The sequence below is a fragment of the Triticum aestivum genome, chromosome 2D (genome assembly GCF_018294505.1).
Source record: "Triticum aestivum cultivar Chinese Spring chromosome 2D, IWGSC CS RefSeq v2.1, whole genome shotgun sequence".
NCBI classification, from domain to species: Eukaryota; Viridiplantae; Streptophyta; class Magnoliopsida; order Poales; family Poaceae; genus Triticum; species Triticum aestivum.
The window spans coordinates 11300606-11325141 of NC_057799.1; the positions used below are offsets into that span (position 1 = coordinate 11300606).

The 24536-nt window shown below is 43.6% G+C and overlaps 2 protein-coding genes across 2 annotated transcripts; one reads left to right on the forward strand and one right to left on the reverse strand.

Annotated features, from left to right (window-relative positions):
- Positions 1-82: 82 nt before the first annotated feature.
- On the reverse strand, positions 83-6745 carry LOC123051049 (disease resistance protein Pik-2). The gene is made up of 3 exons (XM_044473806.1): positions 5306-6745; positions 4157-4669; positions 83-2596 (listed from the first exon to the last, which is right to left on the reverse strand). The coding sequence occupies exons 1-3, from the start codon at positions 6410-6412 to the stop codon at positions 758-760; spliced, it is 3459 nt and encodes a 1152-aa protein (XP_044329741.1). The 5' UTR covers positions 6413-6745; the 3' UTR covers positions 83-757.
- Positions 6746-20072: 13327 nt separating this feature from the next.
- LOC123048243 (GDSL esterase/lipase At5g45910) lies at positions 20073-22129 on the forward strand. Its single transcript, XM_044471383.1, has 5 exons — positions 20073-20420; positions 20513-20737; positions 20842-20987; positions 21353-21629; positions 21738-22129. Exons 1-5 carry the CDS (start codon positions 20159-20161, stop codon positions 21995-21997), a joined length of 1170 nt encoding a protein of 389 aa, XP_044327318.1. The 5' UTR covers positions 20073-20158; the 3' UTR covers positions 21998-22129.
- The last annotated feature ends 2407 nt before the right edge of the window (positions 22130-24536 follow it).

Sequence of the window (24536 nt, forward strand, 5' to 3'; positions counted from 1 at the left end):
GAATTTTCGACAAGTTTCTTCGCAGCAATGGTTTCCCCATCTGGCACAGTTACCAGTTCAACCTCGGATTCTTTGGGCGACATTTTTGAGCAACTTTCAGAAAGACAGAAACTGTTAAAGCACAATCACACCTCATGAATGGTTCTTAAAGTGCCATTACCAATTTTACGATTCTCTGAGAACTGATCTGTGATATTTCTTCAGAAAGTCTAACGGCAGATCCTTTCGCAGTGTGCTCAGCGCTCGGCCTGCTCTCTTCAGCTCTACCTCTGCTGGCACTAGTGGACATTTCTGATGATTTAAGAAACTTCGATGTGAGTTCTCCTTTACCAGAGCAAAGACAAATTTCTACAAGCTATGGGTTGCCAAAATTCTCGTATAGCAGAGCAAAGATAGATATATATTATTTGGCGAGACAGCAAAGATAGATTAACAACACACAAGACTAAACATACATGAATTGTTTGTAGGCTAAGTCATACACATGTTTTTTTCCTCTGAAATAGGTGCTCTTATTGATTCGTTCATTAACATAGGGCAATAAAATAAAAGTATTTACAAGTTGAAAACAAAACAAATCACAAACATGTGTTGTAGAGTGTAGTACATTTTTGACAGAACACATGTATGGAACCGATAAAAGACCAAATACGTGTACATAGTGTTACAAAAACCAACCAGGTTTTGCAAAGACTTGAATGGGCTAGTGGCGGGTAGAATTGAATCCAACGAACAATCAGAAAAAAAAAATAGCCCTTCAAGACGGAAGTGGTAATCCCTCCATCTTCAAGACAGGTTTCTTTGGGTGTTTGCCAAGTTTGTCCGCCAGTTCAGCCTTGAATGTAGCATCATTGCTACCAATAAGCAAGACTTCCTTGAGTTCAGATAGAAAATCCAAGCCATCAAGAGCGTATGTCGTCCCACTGGAACAGTCAAGCTTGAGCAGCTCAAGATTTTTCATCGTCTCTGATCCAAATTCCACTGATAATGAGCTAGAGCTGCAACCAATCTCGAGGATCTTGACCTTTTTGTAGACGGCCAACGCGCATGCGTCTATCTTAACAATAAAATTTAGGCTGGGGCCATTGGGCTCCTTGATACGGAGGCGAAGAATATATAGTTTCGGTGCCTCACCAAGGAATTTAATGTCTTGTTCATTTAAAGTGTCCATCTCCACATCCATCTTCGTGAGTTTGCTAAACTGGTCACTCAATACTTGCTGATATTCAAGGCCACTTGGTAACGGCAACCTATCTTGAAGCCCATACAATTTAAGACTCCGTAGATTCTTCCAGGGCAAGGATATCTGATCATCCAAGCAACAGCCTTGGTTGTCCTTGTCAAGCTGGACAGACAAGGATTCCAGATGAACATGACCCTTGATTGCAGAGAAAATATCCTTGCTGTTCTTCCTGTTAACGCCGGACACTCCAAGCTTGCGCAACTGGGTGAGCTTCTTCAGGGCTTTCGCCATGGCCTTCCCACCAGAAGTACCAATGTTGACAACACCAAGCGTGTGCAACGCCGTCAGTTTCCCAATACCTCTAGGCACCTTAACACCAACTATACGGCGAGGTTTGAAGAACCAGCAGGATGGAGCGGGTGGTGCTGATGCAGCTGGGTCAGTGGCGCCCGCACGTATGTACTGTAGCTTCTGCAACTTGGTGATGTTCTCTGGCAAGGTGAGTACAGAGGTGCTCCTGACATCCAAAGTCTGCAGTTGCCTCAGATGATCCATATTATCTGGTAAATGGTATATCTCACGCCGTCCTCGTAGTGAGAGGAACTTGAGACGACGCAACCATTTTAATATGTTCTCAAGATCCTCATACTCCACACCTGATGCATCCTCTAGATCAAGTACCCGAAGAAGCATCATACTTTCAGACATGAAGAATGATTCCCACTTGCCAAACACCGTCAGTGATCTTAGCCGTGAGAAATCCATGCTCTCAAACACAATTTTGTCTCTCTTCCAGTCATGCAATATGGTAAGGTGACGCCCTGTGCGTTGTGTGGTTACGGCACAATTAGCCCCCAGCTCAAACATAAGGTCGTCTTCTTTTCGCCCTGGGATGATGTACTCATGGAAAAAACCACTGACCTGACACAACAGCGCCATTCTCGTGGCATTCAATGGGTTTGTGACTAAGTTTGGCACCTGCTGGATTATGCTCAGATCAAGGAGCTCGGAGAACTGCCTCTCCCCATTCTCCTCTGCAGATTCATTGTTGCCATCCCTAGAGTATCCCTCTGCAATCCACCTCCTTACTAATCGCCTTCGCCGAATGAGGCGGTCTTGAGGAAAGATCGACAGGTAGAAGATACATGGCTTGATTGAATCAGGGCAAGTCCGGAAATACGAATGCATCCAACCAAATAGATCACATAGACTATCATAATCCGGCTCGGTCTCCAGGTGGTGCATAAATCTCTGATTCAAAGCAACCACAGTATCCATCCTTGTGACCGTTTGTTTGGCCAATACGCCAGCTATAGCAACTATCACTTTGGGAAGACCTCCACACTTCAAAGTAAGTTCTTCTACTTGAGTATGTTGTAGAGCTCTTGTGTCTAATGATTTTTCCCTGTATACCTATATTGTTCCAACAATTTAAGATTAACGTCAATTAAACCATATTCAGTCCTTTTACAAAAAGAAAAACATATTCAGTTTGATTTTTTGAGGTGCAAAATATGTGTGTGTGTGTGTGTGTGTGTGTGTGCACGCGGGATGTGCAAGCTATCTGCAACATTTTCAGTGTCTTTGTTCCACCCTTTCTATGTCTCTAGACAATACATTGCACTGTCTTGACAGGCAAAAACTCCCAAGGCAGTGCAAATATCGAAAGCAATGTGCAACTTTTTCTACACGAATTGTGCAAGTAGTACAAATGAATGTGAAACAATAAGATCAATGTAAGACAGTAAAATATATCACATTAAGATTCTAAAAAAACATGTTAAGGAAGAACATAGCGCAAATTGAAGGCAATGCAAACTAGTTGCAGAACAACTATCTGCAACCAGTAATTGTAATAACCAATTGTAAAATTCGAGAGTAAATAGAGGAGAAGAATAATCACAGCAATGTAACCTTAAAATCTTTATAACTCAATGACAGATCCACAATACATCAATACTTTTTTTCAACTAGCACCTTGGCCCTCGCAAATGAGTGGGCATCATATTTAGTGTGTCAAAAATGCATAGTTATTATTTCTATCTTATGCAGTCATTTTTTCCCTACCATTTACCCCCTTCGTTGCAAAGTACACGATGTTTTAGACATGGATACATACATTCCTGGTTGTGTGTCTTCAACCTTTATTTGGTGTATGATTATATGATTATGTTGCTAAGAAATAACAATGAAACAATTTTTTTATGAAAAATCCAATGATAATGATTCAAAATTTTCTCAATGAACTGTTTCTACCATCAGGAGCGTGGAGTTGCAAAGACACCAACCAAAATAACCCACAATCTGCACGCCCACAAGATATATTGTTGTATGCTCACTAGCATGGATCTGCAGTTTTGCACCGATTTATCATTTTGTTCATTGCTATACAGAAATACAGACCAATTCAAATTTATTCCTTGGATACGCATACCTTGCCCATATGTCATTTTGTACATCGCTAGCATGGGTCTGTAGACGTTGCTATTTTTTTCCTAAGCTTGATCAAAGCTTTAAAACAAACTGAGTTTTGAAAAAAAATTAATAAGGAACATAATGAGTACTATTATGTATCAATCATGTCATGCGCCTGCGCTTTTACAATTCATTAGCAATGGAATGCTTTCTCTCTGAATAGGGAGTATACTTCTATGAGAGCCAAAAATCCATTCTACATGCATATTTCGACAAACTACAAATGGTTAGATTTTGACAACTATTTGTAAGGGCAAATGTTGTTAAGTTGAACGTCTGTGAAATTTGTTCCACACATTTTGGAATGCAAATGATTATTTTAGGCAGCACCAATCACCAATAATATAAAAATACCAAATATAGGTTGAGATTTGAGACCATATATAATGTTTCTTGATCATCCTCAGTGAAGGGCGGCGAATATAATAACAATCATATAAGGTGTTATGTTTCTGAAAGCATGTAAGCACAAAATAAGAGAGTCGTTACAAAACACACCTTTCCGAAGAGAGTTGAGGCTGCAGCAGCTTCCAGACCTTTGACATTAAACACAAGCTCTTCGCTATTTGCACAATATGCGGCAATGCTTGCTTCAGTTGTGATGACAATAACAACGCTCTTAGAAGATTTAGGTATTACCAAGGAAGTTTGTATAAAGTCCCATTCCTTCTTGGACTGGACATTATCAATAACAATGAGCCAACCCGATTCCTCAAAATGAAAATCCGGAGGTAAGTTCCTTTGGAAGTCCTTTAAATTGAATGGATGAGATATATCCACCCAATGGTACTTTGCAAATAGGTTCGTGTCGTGCATTGTATCATCGTACAACTTTTTCACGAGAGCTGATTTCCCAACGCCAGCTATTCCCCACACAGACATCACCTGCCTAGAGTTTATACGTGCTTTTGCTGGATACTGACGAAGTTGATTCAGTAGCGACTCACGTCCAATGAGGGGAGAATCTTCCACCATTGGTTTCTTGCCTTTATCTCCATCGCGATCAGAACCCTGTATATGTGTTGGGAAAGGTTTTAACACACAAGTATTGCTAGAGATAGGCAAAATACATGAACAAAGTGTGATTTCTCAGGTTGCTTACAAAGAAAATGATGACTTATCTTATTAGACCAGAAGGTAGGTAACGAGACACATGTGCCATAATTTATACTCCCTCTGTAACTTAATGTAAGACGTTTTTCAGTTCCAATTAAGTTATAGAGGGAGTATTTATTTACGTACTAGATATGAACCCGTGCACTGGACGAGTTAGAAATTATACAAACATCATATTATAATTTCAGAAAGTTAAGGTATTGTTACTTTATTTGATAAAAACTCCAAATATTTGGTCGCATAATAGCTAGATAGAGTAATGGTCATTAGATCTCACTAGAGTGAATATTTTTGTTATTACTTATACGCCGAGTAAGAGAAAAACTGAAAAGGTAGAGAACTAATAGATTTTCAGGCTTCAAATCTAGTACATGTTTCTGGAAGTCATGAAATTATTCCCACTTTTATGTATAGATGTGCTCAACATATCTACAAAATATTTTAAACTGTGAGCAAGGCAAAAGTAACAAATGATTTTAGATTATAAGAAACGAAATGAATTTGCGATTTCGGTGTTTGAGGCACCTTTACCTTCTTGAAGAGGGCACAAACAGAGTGCTCATGCGAGAACTGTTTGAGCTCCAGTATCTGGTACGGGTGCCCGATGCACGAGCTTGCTACTTCGGGTTGCTGCGTCGACACGATGATCCAGCTGCCCTTCCTCCTGTCCAAAAGGAACTTCCTCAAAGCATGCCAGTCCGCCATGTTTGACAGGCCTTCCAAGACGACGAGGTAACTCTTCTCTGTCACCACCTTCTGGAATTCCAGGAAGAGGTCCTCCTGGGTGGCCTGCATCATTGTTAGGACATCCATACCTATAGCTGCTCCTTCTTGTTGCTCTTCTTCTGCGCAGAACTGAAGCATCAAGCTCCGGACGAAGTCGTGCGGACTGAAAGGATGCATGAGCTTCACCCAGGCGCGGCGGGTGAAGTTTCTGCAGATCTCTGGGTCACTGTAGGCCTTGGTGATGATGGATGTGGCACCGTGGTCACCGGCTGACCCCCACACTGAGACCACATGAAGCTGAAGGCTACCATGGTCGTCACCGGCTTCTTTGGTGAGCAGCTGGGTGAGATCGCCGCCGAGGACCTGCTCTCTCATGGCGGCATACCTTGCCTCGGCGAGCATGTTGGACGCGGCCACCGTGTCGCCGGCGGCAGCGGCGGCCGTCAGCTGCTGCTGCGGGACGGGCTTGGACCCGGTGTCGCTGATGAGGCTGTAGCGCGCGTTCCTGGTGCTGACGTCGGCGACTCTGGCCTTGAGCTGCTCGATCTCGTCCACCGCCTGGTCCAGCGCGGGCGGGCGCGGCGGGCGCGCCCAGGGGACGCAGAGCCGGCGGAGGCGGAACCAGAAGCTGGTCCTGCCCTTGTCGAGGTGGACGACGAGCTCGATGCAGTCCTCCACGTCGTAGGCCAGCTCGCGGATCTGGCGCACCCAGGTGCGCACCACCGGGTTCTCGACGCGCTCCGCGTTGGCCACGTTGAGAAACGACTGCATCATCTCGAACTCCCCCGTGATGAAGACGAGGTCGCGGCGCGCGCTGAGGCGCAGCTTGGCCTCCTCCTGCACCGCCGCGTGCGCCTTGCTCAGCGTCCCCGCCACCACCGACTTGGCCAGCCCCACCGCCAGCTCCGCCATGGCTGCCTCCTCCTCCTACCTTCCCCGAGTGCTGGCTGGTCCTCTCTCTTGCGTGGTCCTGGATCTAGCACATTCGATTCACTTGTCTGAAGAGCATTGGGGGTTTGGGGATTTGTAGATAGCAAGCAGAAGGGGAGGGAGTGGGAGGAGGAAGAAGGGGATCGGGAATTTCGGTCTGCTCTGCCCAGTCAAAGTCTTCGTCGCTACACGGAGACTTGCCCTCTCGCCGGCCAAGTCAAGTCTTCGTCCGAACTTGGTGGACTCCGACACCTTGGGCCCATGAAAAAACCCTCCCCGTTCTCGCGCTTCCATCCTCCCATTTTCTCTCCTTCACTTTTTCTCTCTTGCCTTCGTCCCCGCTCCATCACCCCGGCCGCCACGTCATACCCCTGCTGGAACTCGACAAATCCATCACCTCCAACGGCACACCCATGATGATCACCATGCTCGGAAACTGTTCGATGAATTGCCCGAGCTAAATTTGTTTGTTCCTTCTTCTTTGAAGCAATGGATTCGAATATGAAGTACATATACGAGCACTATGTTGAGTCGTTCGACTCATCCAACGAGGAGGACTACACAGATGAGACGGCGATGATGTAGGCGGTGCTTACAGACACGGAGCGTGCAAAGAAGCATGTTCTTAATTTCAAATGATCGGTCAAGGGTCATCGAGTACTCAACCACAACCTACTGCTGCAGAGACATCAAGAAAAAACCAACAGGCCACAAAAGGCAGTGTCAAGAAGCAGCCGCTGCGCCTACGGCTTCAGCGTCTATTCGTATGGATTCGTCGATCTGTGACAGCAGACCGCAATACTTGTATGGATTCGTCTAATTGTGGCGCCACGGTGTTTGATCATGCATGTCCGATGGTGCCAGTGAGGAACGCGACCACAGCTTCTCAGTGTTCAACGTATATATGCACTCGATAACCCGAACCAGCAGGCCTCACGCATGCACGTAGAAGACAAGTAAACTGCAACTCTTGCTTTAAATTTCTATGATTCTTTCCCTGAAGCACATGTTTGATGTACAATTTTAGATGATTTATTAGAAGACTTGGCGTTGACAACACACAATGTTGGACGAGTTGGAAGTCACATCAACAATGAGAGGAAGCCAGTGTATTAAGTAAGATGAGACGAAAGAAATTAATTAATTTATCAGGTCTTTATTTTTATTGACATGAGTTCATAAACAACCGAGAACAGCTGCCCGTCGGCCTTCATGTTACTGCTTTCACAGATATTAGTAATCAAATTGTATTAGAAGTTCATATCAACTAAAAATACGCTTCTTAATGCATATGCTAGGGTGAATCCTAAGACAAGGTAATGGTTGAGATATCAGTTGTATCTGTACATGAGAGTCAAATAAAAAATATATAAAAAGTACTCTTTTTTATACGATAAACATTATCCATGATGTATGTCATATTTATACTAAGCATTTTTACTTACCCACAAACCATTAATTATATCACGAAACATTAATGTTTTTGACACATCCTGCAGCTTTAACTAATCTCCCCTCCATATCTAACAACATTAATACAAATAATTTTTATACTTGAATTTCACTGTTATTATAAATTCAAAGTGTTATGCTCGACCTCCATTTGTCACTAAAATCATGCTACTTTTTGAAGAAAACAATATTGTACATTTCACCAAAATAAATATTGTTAAAATCTATTCAAATAATAAATGTGATAGTATCAACGTTCATGTACTTTAGTTTGTGCCACTGAGATGTAAGTGTGTTTATATGTGCTTGTGTTTGTTTTTAATATCTTTACATATCATGATATAATTTTTTATAGTACACAACTCCAAAAAATATCCTAATGAAGATTTGTAGTGTAGGATTTCCTGGCTTAATTATAACTAACCATAAATTCTGGATTCTACTAGGATTGTCGTTGACTTTCTCTCTCCTCACTTTGTATTGCTGGGGTTCTCACTCTTTCATGGCCATTCATCATACCACCACTATAGAATAGGCTATAACCGCCACCTCAGCAGTTGAGGACACATAACGCTCGTCACTGGTATCTAGGAAAAATAGCAGTAGCGTGCGTATATTGCTGCCCGGTCCACAAATAAAGCCCCGCCAGTGTGCTTCTCCTGCATCATAGATAGCTTAGACTGATCTCCCGGCGCGCCCCCATGACCCCGACAGTTAAACTTCCCACCGCTGTGCACGCCCTGATGTTTGCCCTCACGTTGTTGGCGCTCCTGACCGGCCTGCCTCGCCGTCGTCATTGATCTCGAGGTTGCTATCTCGGCCCATGGCTCACCTGGCCTGCTCAAATATCCACGCGGTGGCGTCCTGCTCGTTCGGCGTACCTTGGCAACGACATGGGCCGCGCTTTGCGACTGCCAAGCCGGACCCGTGCCTGCGCAGCCCCCCACCCCCCTGCTTGAGGTGAAGCTCTCATCAGACTATGTCGCCGCTGACCACATGGCCACCGAGGAGGACCATGCAGAGCACAATCGGGTGTGGCCCGAATTCGTAGAGGCCAACATCTAATGCATACCATTAGGCCGTTGGACCTGACTAAAGGGGAACGCGACAGAAAACAAAAATTTTCCGACCTACGCACTAGCCCAGGACCACTATGGAGACTGCATACATGGTTTGATCTTTTTCGTTACCGACTCGTAGCGCAGCGGGAAGTAGAGTCGATGACGATCGGCGGTGCAGATCCCCGCAACTAGGATTTACAACCTCCCAACCGCGAGGATGTATACCCTCATCTGCTCCTCAGACAGCCCTCCAGGAGGCGGTCGAACAGCCCCCCGGACGGTGTCGCGGACAGCCCTTCGGGAGGACCTTCGAAACTCGAACGGTCACTCAGACAGCCCTTCGGGAGGACCTTCGAAACTCGGACGGCCCTTCGGGAGGCACTCACGAACTAAGACCGAAACTACGATCTCTCTACAGAGTTGCACACATACGGTGTCATCTATCCGGCAGGGCTTCGCCGTCCAGAACTAGTTCCTGCCGGAACCCAGACAGCCTTACGGCTCTACGAAACTCTTTTCGTGGGAGGGAGAGAAGAAGCCAGATAATGCATGGCATGTGTATGAGAGCAAGGAATGAGTGTGGAGGGCTTCCCCTCCACCTCTATTTATAGGAAATCCAAAGGGGGTAGGGTAGTTTCACAAAAAACCCAAAATGCACATGAATGAAGTCCTTCCACAAGGACCTAGGAGTGAAACCAAGGAACAAGAGGGTCCCCAAGGGGGGATACCCCATGTGGCCGGCCACACCCTCATGAGGGGCCCAAAAAATGGCTCCTATCCATCCATGTCATCCCCAAGATCTTTTGGAGCAAAGCCACAAAAGGTGGCTTTCCATAAAGTAACCATAAAGCTGATTTTCACTATTCACGACGACATTTTTCAGCGTCTGATCGAACTGAAAATATTTATGTGGGCTAAGAACATTTCCAGTACCCACTAAAATGATTTTCAACGTGTTCCGAAACAATTCCGGTTTTAGTGATTTTCATCTGCGAAACGCATCTGAAGTGGCTCCGGCAGCTCCGGAACATTTCCGGTTTTTATCTCAGAAAATTCCAAAAAGCTTCCAGAATGATTCTGGCATCCTCCAAGAATTATCAGGCATGTGCCGAAACCAATTTGACTTAATGGTGTATCCCGAAACAACTTTTCGGTATCATCGAAACTTATCCGATGACCTCTCTCTGCGGTACGATTCCGCTGTCCGAAACTTTTCGGTGTCCGAAACTTTTTCGGTGATTTTCTCTCAGACTCCCTGTCTAGTATTCAGCAGATAGATGACCCTTAAGCGTGTGACCCTATAGGTTCGATGAAGTATAGACATGACCCGGAACCCCTTCCAATCAATGATCAACATCGGAGCCGTGGACACCCATATTGACCCCTATACCCACACGAATAAATATTCGAATGAACCTCCAGTTGCCGTGTGCTATTCCTGTTGCTTCGCGATATGTTACAAATACCCGAGGTGAGACATGTTGGCATTCCTGAGGATCAACAACTTGTCCACTATGCTAGCTACCTCGTTACCGGTATTGTTCTCTTTACTCGTTATCGTGTTCCGGCATCCCCGTGATCAAATCACAAAGTGTCTGGCCAGACGATGATGGATACCGTAACACCGAGAGGGCCCAGAGATATCTCTCCATCGTCGGAGGAGCAAATCCCAATCTTGAGCTATCAAGTTACTTGACACACTTTTCCATGAACCCGTAAGCCGCCGTAATAGCCATCCATTTACGGATGACGTTTAACAAACCCCAAAGTTCATGAAGCAAGCATGAAGAAACTCGATACTCTCATGGTCTAAGGAATCATGCAAACATTAACCATCTCTGTGTTATGTACCAATAAACTTGTGACGAATGAATCTCATAGCATAACATCATGCCGGGTCGATTCAACACAAATGTTCTCTTAACATTGTGCCCTCAAGGTTGCTGACATAGACATGCCCATGATCAGGAAAACATAACCATCATGCAACACTTGAGCTAGTCTTAGAGGCCAGACTAGGAATACATTTTACCATTTATTATTCCACACGTGCATATGAGTCTTCCTCCGAGCCTCGTGGTTATTGCAGACTCGAGAACCATAGCAGTTATAGCATGGAACATAAACATAATTATGAACTCGGAGATAAATAATATCACTTATTATTGCCTCTAGGGCATATCTAGAGTCAATAATCTAGCTTATGCTAATGCACTTCACACCTGTGGCACACCGGTGTAAATATGCTTCGCTTGTGGTATAGCCTGATGTCCAACGGATCTGACGACTTCAGTTCCGTGTGTATCTTTGCATGTCCTCGCGTTTTCACGTTTTCACAAAATTCATATTTTGTGTGGACTTGGCTTTGTATGTATGTGAATCACAGGTCGAACCTGGATTCCTCAGACTGAGTTATGGAGCAACTACCTCAGTAGTGTCCCATTGTCAAAAGCCATCTTGGAACTATACTAAGTTCATGAATGAACTATATGATTCAACATCTTCTTTGTCGCTTCTAAAGCGTCAACATACTTAGCCCTTGTTATAGAATTCGCCACAGTAACTAGTTTGAACAAATTCCAACTAACTGTGCCACCACATTGTGTGTTACACAAAACCCTTAATTTAAATCGAAAATCGCATGGAGAAAAGATGAAGACTCTATCGATATAACATTTTACAACGAACTCTTCATGATCTCTTCTTGCGAGAAAACCATGTCATCAGTACTTACTCTAGTACTCTGTGACATCTTTCACTGTTGTCCCATGATCAGTAATTTGATCACTTTGGTATCCATACTCGCAACACCTTGGGAGTATCGGACATATCTGGTTGTTTTACATACCATGGAATACATGATTAATCCAAACACCAAAGTGTGTGGAATCTGCATCATGTATTTTACTCATCAGTGTTTTGGGACACCGAGTCTTGCAAAAACTCTTTCCATGTGACTTTGGCAAGAATCACTCCTTGGCGTTTTAAATGCTAAAAGGTTTTAGCATCTTGTCAATATGTATTCATTGCTTAGCCCCATTAGGCAAATCTATCTCCATAGATCATCATACCTAATATTGAGGCTATTTAGCCTAAGCACTTCATCGAAAAACTATTTTCAAATGAAGTCCTAATTTGTGTCAAGAAATTTATTTCCAATTACCAATGTGCCAAGCACATAAGGTTTTTAGAAATATTATTACGCTCCCACTTACTTTCTTGAATTACAAGCATCTTCGTTACCCATTGATGAAGTCAAAACCCCTTTGACCATTTCATCAAAACACGAAGATTCCAACTCCATTTTGCTCTCTTCTGTCCATTGCTGGAACTCTGAAGTTTGCATACCTACTAGCATCCTCTGGATCTACAAATTACTTTGGACTATATCATATACAAGTCCTAGCTTTCATTTCCATCAGATGGAAATCCTTTTATCATCCATGTTTCATATCTCGTGATTGAAATATGTATTAATTGCTAGTTCAACCCGAACCGACTTTAAGCATCGCTACGATGAAAACAACCTCATCGTATTATTTCAACAAGTCGAGCTTTATGGATAAAACATTTTATCCGTATCAGTTTTAAGTTCCATAAATATTCGTTAGACTCTAAGTCTTCCGAAAGGTGTATCAAGGTTTGAATCTTGAATCACTTATATGGAAACTAACTCGGGTTGTATTGGCATTTAGCCAATTCCGGAGTCAGGGCCCATCAACGCTTCCTTGTGTATCGTAGGTATAATGTTGTCTAACAACAATATCTCGTTTGCGCACCTGAGAGGTTTGCACGAGCCTTGCCTACGTGGTTCAGCTGCAAGTTCGACCGAAGTTCATACATTTTATTGTAGAGACTTCTGTATCAGTCGCAGTAGGAAACTCTGGAATTTCTTCCAAGGTCTCTTTCCTTTGATCTGATGAAGATACTGTTTATCTCGTCGAGTTTCACTATTCTCCCACTCACCTTTTAGAAAGAACCATTCTCTTTAAAAGCACACCGTTTCGCGGCAAAACTATTTGCCTCGGTATAGTGAGGGAGGAATACCCAACATTTTGGTATAACCTACAAAGTAGCACTTGTCTGATTTGGAATAGGTTTGTAACCTTTTACACAAGCCCCATATTCCAAATGTTAAGAAAAGATATAACATGGTTGGGCGTACCATACCATGGCTTCATTTCAACAGACCCGATGTAGCTCTTTTCAGTGTAAAAGCCGCAGTCTCTAAAGCATCACTTTAAAAGGGATAATGGCAAATTTATTTATGTCATCTTTGACCTTACCATGTCATAAATGGTTTGATTACATCTCCACGGACTTTCCACTTGCAGTGGTGTTCCGAGAGGTGCAAGTTTATGAAACCCCTTTCACAACTCATCAGACATTCGCTAAACATGTAACTCAAATATTCCTTTGTGCAATCAAATTGCAGAAACATAAATTTCTTGTTACAATAACTTCTACTTCATTTTTAAGAACCTTTCAAATGATTTCAAAAGATCCAGACTTACGTCTCATCAAGTAAATATCCATATATCTACTTGAGTCATTTCTGAAGATAAATAAATCCACCACTAACAACACTTATCGGACTACACACATCAAATGTATGATCACAAATAAGTTTGTTGTTCGTTCCTTATGGCCTGTGAACGGTATTTTAGTCACTTCACTTTTCGGAGGAAAGTTGCAAGTGTCAGATGATTCAAAATCAAAAAGACTTCAAAATCCATCATAATGGAATTTTCCATGCGGGTTTCTCCAATGTGACCAAATGTAGTGCCACACTTGTGTGGTATTCTTTTAGTCTTGCGACATTTAGCGTCAGTGTTATGGATGTATCATATTACCCTCAATATTCATAACATACGTCCCATCGATGATGGAAGTATGGCCATTATGTTATTCATAATACTTAACAACAATTGTTGTTTTTATGAACAACTCTTTTGCAACAAACATTGTGCAATGGGCTAGAGTGTATGAAACTCTAAAATGAATTATGAAAGTAAACCCAGAGGTATTGTATTATTATCAATATTCATAACATACATCTCATTCATAATGAAAGTATGGCCCTTGTGTTATTCATAACATCGAACATAAAAAGTTCTCTTATGAACAACCTTCTTGCAAGATACCTTACGCAATGGGATAGAGTTTGTAAAACTCTAAATGAATTATGAAAATAAATACAGACGGCAATACACCGATGGAAGGTATAGTAACATTTACTATGTTCCCTGTGTATACCTTAACCTCATTTCTAGCTAGTCTTTCAGGCCATAGTAGTTCTTACATCGAGTTGCAACAGAATGCAATCGAGCGGGCATTTTGTGATGAACTCACAATACCCAAGAATTAGTGATTAACATGTTTAACCATAATTCGCAAGAACTATATCTTTGACCAGCCTTCTATACATCAAAAACTTGTATGACATTCATACATGAGCTGGATATTCCAGTCTTCTTTCCTTTTGCCTTTATACTTCTAGCAGTTTAACTTTTAGTATTTCTCCTAGTCTCAAAAGAAGCACCCAACTTAAGAGTGGCATTAGCCCCGGACTTCCTAGGCGTGTAAGTCATACTAACACCCTTTGGACACTTCCTTTCTCTTTAAGTTGTTGTTTTATTCACCTTTCATTATATGACAGGCGTTCTTCTGGATCCCTTTCCCAACAGTCAAATGCATAGTAAACACTTTTACTAATACTTGCAAACAAACATTGCTTTGTTTGTATCTGAAAATAATTTTCAGTTCCATGAATATCATATAACTATCCCAACTTTTGAAGTTTGGGTTTCATGGAAGAAAACATATTCCATTTGACCGTAACAGAATTCTAGCTTTTGGATCAAAGGACGAGAGTCACATGATCCATAGCATTAGCGGGAGGATACGGAAAGCATGCGATAGGACAAAGTCCTTCTCGGCACTTTTGAGGACAATCCTCATATTACGGTACCAATCGTAAAGTTTTAACCAGATATTTAATAGCTATTCAATTTTAACAGGGAAGGTGGAAAACGCGAGCCATTATTCTACAACTATTTTGCATATAACACTTAGACAATGTTCATAATTAATTGCACTAAGAATTAAACATGTTAATTCAACAGTGCGCTCCCACTCAAATCAATATCTCTCAAAATTGATTGTGAGTGATACAAGACCCACATTTCAATTGTTCGCCATTGGTGTAACACCACTGATGACGAAAAATCTCAACCGGTAGGCCAACTTGCCAATCACATCTCTATGTGACTCTTGTTCATCTTTCGATGCGTGTGTTTCGAGCTCATGACGGTCATGCCTGAACGTCAAGACAACCAAGTGATCTCGCTGCGAGGTCTCAACTCACCCGCCTCACACTTCTCTAATCGTTCGTACCCGTGTGGCACGGCGCACCCCGAAAAGATAGGTGCCGTGACGGTGCTACACTTGGGAGAACACTAACTACTTGGTATTTTAAGTGAGAGATCACCCTAATAAAAGCGACTACCGCGCAATCAAGAAGGGTGCATCATAAGGGATAAACATCTCAGGCAATTCATAATAGCATGATATGGTATAGCCCTTTCTGACGGAGAAGTCTTTCATTTCTTCGTCTTCGGCATTCACGTCGGTGTTCACCTTCGCGAAGATTGCCACCACCTTGTCGATGCACCAGATAATATTGCTATCTCTATAGCTAACAAAATAATGCATTACAACAAGGTTGACACGCAGGTCATTAAAGTGCAATCATATGGCTCCAACCATCATGCCGAATCATGACACGCAGGTCATGTTAATCAAATTACATCATATAGTCATCTCATACATAATCGACTTAGTATGAGCACTGCTATACCACATCATATGCACATCCTGCAAAACCAAGTTAGACGCCTCTAATCGGTTTATGCAAAATTTATTTTACGTGGCTTCTAAGGTTTTGACTTAAACCGCAGCGACCAACGTTTTATCATCAAGTATGATTATTCAAGTTGCTAGATTAACATCTCGGGGTGTATGAAACACGGGATAATTAAATCTCGAGCCCCATACTAAACTTCGTGATACGCATGACCCCCGTGCAGATCATATCTGCAATGCCCTTTCATCTGCGAATTTCATCTTTCTTTTGACTACGGCAGAACCCAAAGAACTGATAGCACTTCCATGATCAATCAGGATCACGGATTGCCAGAACTTTGTCAAATTCCACCATGCTGTCTCGAGATTGAGCAAACGCAAATTCTAGGGAAGCAACAAGAACCTCGGGTAACAGATTTAATCTGTCACCCGCATAAATAATTTTCAGCAATAGATCTCATCTACTACCTAATTATATTATGCAATACCCATACATCTCCATGTATTCTAGATCGAAACCTGCATCTACGCATAGCACGGCTCTTGATGCCACTAAAGGGGAACGCGACAGAAAACAAAAATTTTCCGACCTACGCACCAGCCCAGGACCACTATGGAGACTGCATACATGGTTTGATCTTTTTCGTTACCGACTCGTAGCGCAGCGGGAAGTAGAGTCGATGACGATCGGCGGTGCAGATCCCCGCAGCTAGGATTTACAACCTCCCAACCGCGAGGATGTATACCCTCATCTGCTCCTCAGACAGCCCTCCAGGAGGCGGTCGAACAGCCCCCCGGACGGTGTCGCGGACAGCCCTTCGGGAGGACCTTCGAAACTCGAACGGTCACTCAGACAGCCCTTCGGGAGGACCTTCGAAACTCGGACGGCCCTTCGGGAGGCACTCACGAACTAAGACCGAAACTACGATCTCTCTACAGAGTTGCACACATACGGTGTCATCTATCCGGCAGGGCTTCGCCGTCCAGAACTAGTTCCTGCCGGAACCCAGACAGCCTTACGGCTCTACGAAACTCTTTTCGTGGGAGGGAGAGAAGAAGCCAGATAATGCATGGCATGTGTATGAGAGCAAGGGATGAGTGTGGAGGGCTGCCCCTCCACCTCTATTTATAGGAAATCCAAAGGGGGTAGGGTAGTTCCATAAAAAACCCAAAATGCACATGAATGAAGTCCTTCCACAAGGACCTAGGAGTGAAACCAAGGAACAAGAGGGTCCCCAAGGGGGGATACCCCATGTGGCCGGCCACACCCTCATGAGGGGCCCAAAAAATGGCTCCTATCCATCCATGTCATCCCCAAGATCTTTTGGAGCAAAGCCCCAAAAGGTGGCTTTCCATAAAGTAACCATAAAGCTGATTTTCACTATTCACGACGACATTTTTCAGCGTCTGATCGAACTGAAAATATTTATGTGGGCTAAGAACATTTCCAGTACCCACTAAAATGATTTTCAACGCGTTCCGAAACAATTCCGGTTTTAGTGATTTTCATCTACGAAACGCATCTGAAGTGGCTCCGGCAGCTCCGGAACATTTTCGGTTTTTATCTCAGAAAATTCCAAAAAGCTTCCAGAATGATTCTGGCATCCTCCAAGAATTATCAGGCATGTGCCGAAACCAATTTGACTTAATGGTGTATCCCGAAACAACTTTTCGGTATCATCGAAACTTATCCGATGACCTCTCTCTGCGGTACGATTCCGCTGTCCGAAACTTTTCGGTGTCCGAAACTTTTTCGGTGATTTTCTCTCAGACTCCCTGTCTAGTATTCAGCAGATAGATGACCCTTAAGCGTGTGACCCTATAGGTTCGGTGAAGTATAGACATGACCCGGAACCCCTTCCGATCAATGATCAACATCGGAGCCGTGGACACCCATATTGACCCCTATACCCACACGAATAAATATTCGAGTGAACCTCCAGTTGCCGTGTGCTATTCCTGTTGCTTCGCGATATGTTACAAATACCTGAGGTGAGACATGTTGGCATTCCTGAGGATCAACAACTTGTCCACTATGCTAGCTACCTCGTTACCGGTATTGTTCTCTTTTCTTGTTATCGTGTTCCGGCATCCCCGTGATCAAATCACAAAGTGTCTGGCCAGACGATGATGGATACCGTAACACCGAGAGGGCCCAGAGATATCTCTCCATCGTCGGAGGAGCAAATCCCAATCTTGAGCTATCAAGTTACTTGACACACTTTTCCATGAACCCGTAAGCCGCCGTAATAGCCACCCATTTACGGATGACGTTTAACAAACCCCAAAGTTCATGAAGCAAGCATGAAGAAACTCGATACTCTCATGGTCTAAGGAATCATGCAAACGTTAACCATCTCTGTGTTATGTACCAATAAACTTGTGACGAATGAATCTCATAGCATAACATCATGCCGGGTCGATTCAACACAAATGTTCTCTTAACATTGTGCCCTCAAGGTTGCTGACATAGACATGCCCATGATCAGGAAAACATAACCATCATGCAACACTTGAGCTAGTCTTAGAGGCCAGACTAGGAATACATTTTACCATTTATTATTCCACACGTGCATATGAGTCTTCCTCCGAGCCTCGTGGTTATTGCAGACTCGAGAACCATAGCAGTTATAGCATGGAACATAAACATAATTATGAACTCGGAGATAAATAATATCACTTATTATTGCCTCTAGGGCATATCTCCTACACTGACCACTTGGTCACCGTCGGCCGGTAGGTCACCCTCCGCAAAATAGGCCATCGGTGTTGAAGCCACTGCTGCTGTGGACCATGACGTAATAGCATTTGCCAAAGCTTATGGACAACCCCCTTTATATATATAAATGAACTTCATATTATTCGTAAGGCTTTGACGTGAACAATTTAATGTGATGTATATGTTGCATGTACTAAAAACTTGGAACCTTTTTAGGTCATCAGTGAATAACAATCTAGTGGAAACTGGAAAATAGTACAACCATAGTGCATGGAAAGCTATGGCGTTTTCCTTGAAGATGCTTTGGTTTGAAACCATTAATGTACTACAGAATTTGTGAATCCTTTTGAAATTTTGAATTTAGGCTCTTGAGGTCATATCATGGTACCCCATGCCAAATCTCATGGAGTTTTGGACTAAGTAATCATTTTTTAAATAAAAAAATATGACATGCATTTCTGTACTTGACTACTTAATATTATTTGTATTTCAATTTTGAATCGTGTTGTAATATACATGTGTTGAAATATATTGTCTGCCTCCCTTCATCAGTTCAGACTTTTGGAGCAACTGGCTGGAGCATGAATTCAATATGGTATAAGAGCCAAGAGGTCTTGAGTTCAAAACCCTGCCAACGCAGTATTAAATAAAAACGATTATGCGGCCTACATCGATCCCACATCTATGGACTACAATAGGCTAGACGTGAGGGGGAGTGTTGAAATATATTGCCCGCCTCCTTTCATCAGTTCGGACTTTTGCAGCAACTGGGTAGAGCATGAATTCAATAACATGTAGTTCAAAATTTAGTAATATCCATTAAAAACCAAGAAATCCATTTAATGCCTAAAATATAGTAATTGAATCCAGAAAAATGCCAAACTTTGATCTTAACAGCCTAATGTTGTATGTTCAATGTACATAAAGTTTAGAGTGTCCTGGATCAATAACTTATAACGCACTTCACATAGTTCCTTAATTTGGTGTTTCAAAAATACGAAAAATAGGCAGCGATCGTTTGATTTGTAGGATTCGAACCCTCAGGATTCACGCCTTAATTTGGTGTTTCATGTGGGCTCCTTTTGTTCAAAGAAAAATATTAGATTTTTGGAGGATTTTTATCTTTAGGAAAAATTCATATGTACATCGTTTGATTCGTAGGATTTGAGCCCCCCAGGCATTGCACTATTTTGAAACAAACCTCGTTTTTGTAATACTTTGTTTTTCCCGTCATGTCAAGCACCCTTTGAAGCAAATTGCTGTGGTTTCCCAACCATATAGGATTAGGATTCAACACTACGTAACACTCTAAACCTATTTTTTTTTTCTATTCCTACTAGTGGCCTGTTTTGCAAACGCATCTGTGGACGATTAGGACTGCGGTTCAGCAAACAAATTGGTCAGCACCACCGCTGCTGTGCCCACGTTGTGCCAGTCGGTGGATCCAGCCTACAAGATGCGGCATTGGCGGGCGAGAGGCATATGCAGCCCTCATGGTTTAACTCCAAACTCAGGTAGAGATAAGCAGAGTAGCTGTTTGTTTACTTGTAATAAGCCAACTTGAACATCGTCTTAATTACGTCTGTCTTCTTCTGCCCATGTTTCAACGTCGTTCACCATTAAACACTCAGGATGCACAAGCTCCTATGTGCCGCCTTGCTCCTGCTCCTCCCCCTCTTGTGGTCCAAGCCGGCGACCTCTTCCCCCTCCGGCGGCCATCGCTACAAGTCCATCTTCAGCTTCGGCGACTCCTTCGCCGACACGGGCAACAACCCCGTCGTCTTCGGATGGTACTCCGTGTTCGACCACGTCACGCGGCCTCCCTACGGCACCACCTTCTTCGGCCGCCCCACCGGCCGCAACGGGGACGGGCGACTCATCATCGACTTCATCGGTACGTGCGCGCTTCTCTATTGATCTCCGGCCGGCAGGCCACCCGAGAAAGTACCAGTTCAGGCGATGACTATATGTTCTTCGTGGGAGCAGCTGAAAACCTGGGCCTGCCGTATGTGCCGCCCACCCTGGTTCACAACGGCAGCTTCCGCCGAGGTGCCAACTTCGCCGTTGGAGCCGCCACCGCTCTGGACACCGGTTTCTTCCATGAGAGGGACATCCCCGGTGGCTCCAGCAAGTTCCCCCTCAACACCAGCCTAGGCGTGCAGCTGGAGTGGTTCGAGTCCATGAAGCCTACATTGTGCCGCACACCTCGAGGTTACAATTACAATTTTCATGGGCATCCGTAGCTATCATTACTTTCATTAGCCAAGTCAACGCTTGATGAGAACTCAAATGATACGTATGTATCTTGCATCCAGAGTGCAAGAACTTCTTCGGCAGATCTCTCTTCTTGGTGGGAGAGTTCGGAGTCAACGACTATCACTTCTCTTTCCAACGCAAAACGGTGCAGGAAGTCAGATCCTTCATTCCAGATGTCGTCGCAACCATCTCCATGGCAATCGAGGTACTCTACTAGCTGTTAGAGCAACTACAATAGTGGGCGTATAGCCTACTTCCATGATAATTTTGCTTATGTGAAGGAGAAAGACATGAAAAAGTAAGGGGAGTGGGCTCTCATGCAAAAGCCTGGCTATATGTGTGCTCCAGGGTAGATGCAATAAATGTGAGGAAAGAGACAGAGAGAAGATGAGGAAGATGAGTGACTATACGTGTTGACTATGAATGATAAACATCTTATAGTCAGCGGTTGGTTGTATTATTAACCATGCTCTTAAGCAGTCATGAATCATAATTCATGATGCTTTACATACGGAATGATTGACCAATCAAGATCCAGGTTAATTAAACCAATATTGCTGCTGTCAACAGAGGCTGATCAAGCACGGGGCGAGGAGGCTGGTGGTTCCCGGCGTGATCCCGTCTGGATGCTCGCCGCCGATCCTGACCAAGTTCGCCGGCGCCCCACCGACAGCGTACGACTCCAAAACCGGCTGTCTGACAGCGCACAACGAGCTGGGGCTGTACCACAACCTGCTGCTGCAGGCGGCTCTCGCCAAGCTCCGGACCAAGCACCGCAACATCAAGATCATCTACGCCGATTTCTTTGGCCCAATCATGGAGATGGTGGAGTCGCCGCACAAGTTCGGTTAGCGCCGCCAACTCAACTGAAAGAATCTTCGTTAGTTGCTTAGCACACAGACAAAATGTCATCATTGAACGAACGTGGTTGACGTTGATAGATGGATGATTGCAGGTTTTGAAGAGGACGTACTTATGGTGTGCTGTGGAGGGCCTGGAAGGTACGGTATGAACTCGACAGTTCCATGCGGCGATGCAGCCGCGACGACGTGCCGGGATCCGTCTGCTCGGCTGTACTGGGACGGCGTCCACCTGACGGAGGCGGCTAACCGGCACGTCGCCGATGTTTGGCTGGGTGAGATCAACCCGTCCACAGGAGTCAGCCGCAAGCAGGGTGCAAAGGGGCCATGTCGACTGGGCCGTCACAAAATATAGGGGCGGAAACAGTGATGAACTAAGTGAGCCGAAAGATAATTTGTCGAGTTCATAGTTTGATACACGGCGTCGCCATGTAATTTGTTATCCGAAGCGATGAAGCTCCAGGGTCAATCAGCCCCCTGTTACGTTTCTTTTATGGTATTTTTTTATGCGAAAATCTATGTTCAGTTTCATGTTTGTGTTCAGGTCAGACATCTTATTCTCGGTACGCGGTGAGATTTCTTTGGAGCTTTGTTCGTGAGTCTCTGGGGCCGGAGTCAATTGCAAGAAACCACCACATTTGTGGCTAGATTTACAGGAAACTACCAAATCGTTAATCTGTTGCAAAAAACACCGTAAAATCTCTTAACCCGTTGCAAAAAGCACTGAACAACCGGTTAGCCTCGTTTGATCTCTTTTCCGACAGGTGGGTCCCGAAAACGCTGACGTGGCATGACGGACAGGCAAACGGCGCCGTTAGGAACAAAACGCTCAAGACGCCGCGCCGGTCGGTCCTTGTCAAGACAGCCCCCCCCGCGCCCCTGTCCTCTCTCTCGCCCCGCTCCCCTCTCCTCTCTCGCCCCTGCTCGCCGCCGGTGATGGCCACCTCGCGTGGCGGTGATGATGGCGGTGGCGGTGGTGCTGGCGATGCATCTGGTGGCAGTGGTGCTCCTGTAGATCCAACAGAGGTTTGCGGCAGTTCAAACCCATCCCAGGCTCCGCCTCTTCCACAGCCGCCGTCGCCGTCTTACTGTGTTGAGTACGCGGCGTCGAGGGCATTCGCCAAGGCCGTGAAGGAAGATCCAGAGGGGAGCCATCACTACGCATCCTCCTTCGGCGGTGTCTCGTAAGTTTTCTCTTTCCGTACCCCGATTTGGTTTCTAGGGTTAGGGTTCTAGGGTTAGGGTTCTAAGTGTTTGTGATTCTAGTGTTATAGGATTATTGTTGTAGGTTGTTTATGTGTCAGACATGTAAGTGAAGTGTTTATGTAGTTCTAGGGTTCTAAGTGTATGTAGTAGGCACCTAAACATTAACTGAAATTACTGAATGTTAAACTCAATTTGAACCTACTCAATTACATGAAATTACTGAATGTTAAACTCAATTTCAACCTACTCAATTACTGAATTTACAACTGAATATTTAAATGAAAATGTTACTGAATTTATAACTGAATCCTGTACTGAATTGTTAAGTGAACAAATTACTTTAACTGTATTTTGGACTGAAACTTTAACTAAACTTTAACCGAAACTTTAACTGAATAGTTTACTCTAACTGTATTTTTAACTTAAACTGTATTTTTAACTGAAACTTTAGTTAAATCTTTAAGTGAAACATTAACTGAATTGTTTGTACTAACTGAATATATAACTGAATATTTAACTTTTAACTGAATTTTGAAATGAAACTGTAATTTTAACTTAAACTATATTTTTAACTGAAACTTTGGTTAAGTCTTTAAGTGAAACATTAACTGAATTGTTTCTACTAACTGAATATTTAACTTTTAACTGAATTTTTAACTGAAACTGTATTTTTAACTGAATCTTTAACTTTTAACTGAATTGTTTACTTGAACTGAATTGCTTTACTTGAACTGTAGATTGAATGATGAAGTGTGGGAAGTCAGATTCCATTTCCATGACAGAGATAATCTTGAAAGAAGCCTAAATGTCAGAGCCAAACCCATTAGAACTATGGTAGATGGGATCAGGACAAAGCTGTTAGTGAAGTTCAATGCAAATAGGACAAAGACTGAGACTGCTAAGTGGCAGATATGCCCAACATATGCTGAGAAGCTAGAGGAAGCAAAACATCATTCTAGGTTTTGTCAGTCTATCAAAGCTGGACCTGATCTCTTCCAGGTGACAAGTGGAGAAAGCACATATGCAGTTAACTTGTTGCTACATACATGTGGTTGTAGGAAGTGGGACATGTGTGGAGTACCTTGCAATCATGGTGTTTCTGCAATCAACAAGGCAAAACTACAGCCAGAAGATTTTGTTCATGATTTCTTCAAGAAACCAATGTATAAGGCAGCTTATAGTCCAATAGTTTTCCCTGTGCCTAGGCCTGATTTGTGGCCAAAGACTAGAACCCCTGACATTGAACCACCAGTGTTCAAAGAAAAGCCAGGAAACAAAGAGACAAAGAGGAGAAAGAGCAAGTTTGAAAAGCCAGCTCCAAAGGATACATCTAGGATGGCAACTATCACTTGTAGCAATTGCAATAGGACTGGGGATAGATACACTAGTTGCAAGCAGACTCTTAAACCAGCCCTAGCTATGAGAATGAACCAGCACCAGGTAACTATTGTTGTAGGTTTTTGTACAATTTCACATACCAGTTTCTAACATTTGTATGCTGTAATTTCAGGAAAACAGGAGAGATGATACACCCAGAACTGTATCTGCTCCTGCTCCCATGCCACCAAGGAGAAGTGCTCCTTCTGCTCTTGCTGTTGCTCAAACTGCAGCTCTAGCTCCACCAGCTCCAAGGGCTCCAAGGGTATCAAGGAGAGCTCCTTCTGCTCCTGCTTCAGCTCCTAGTGCAC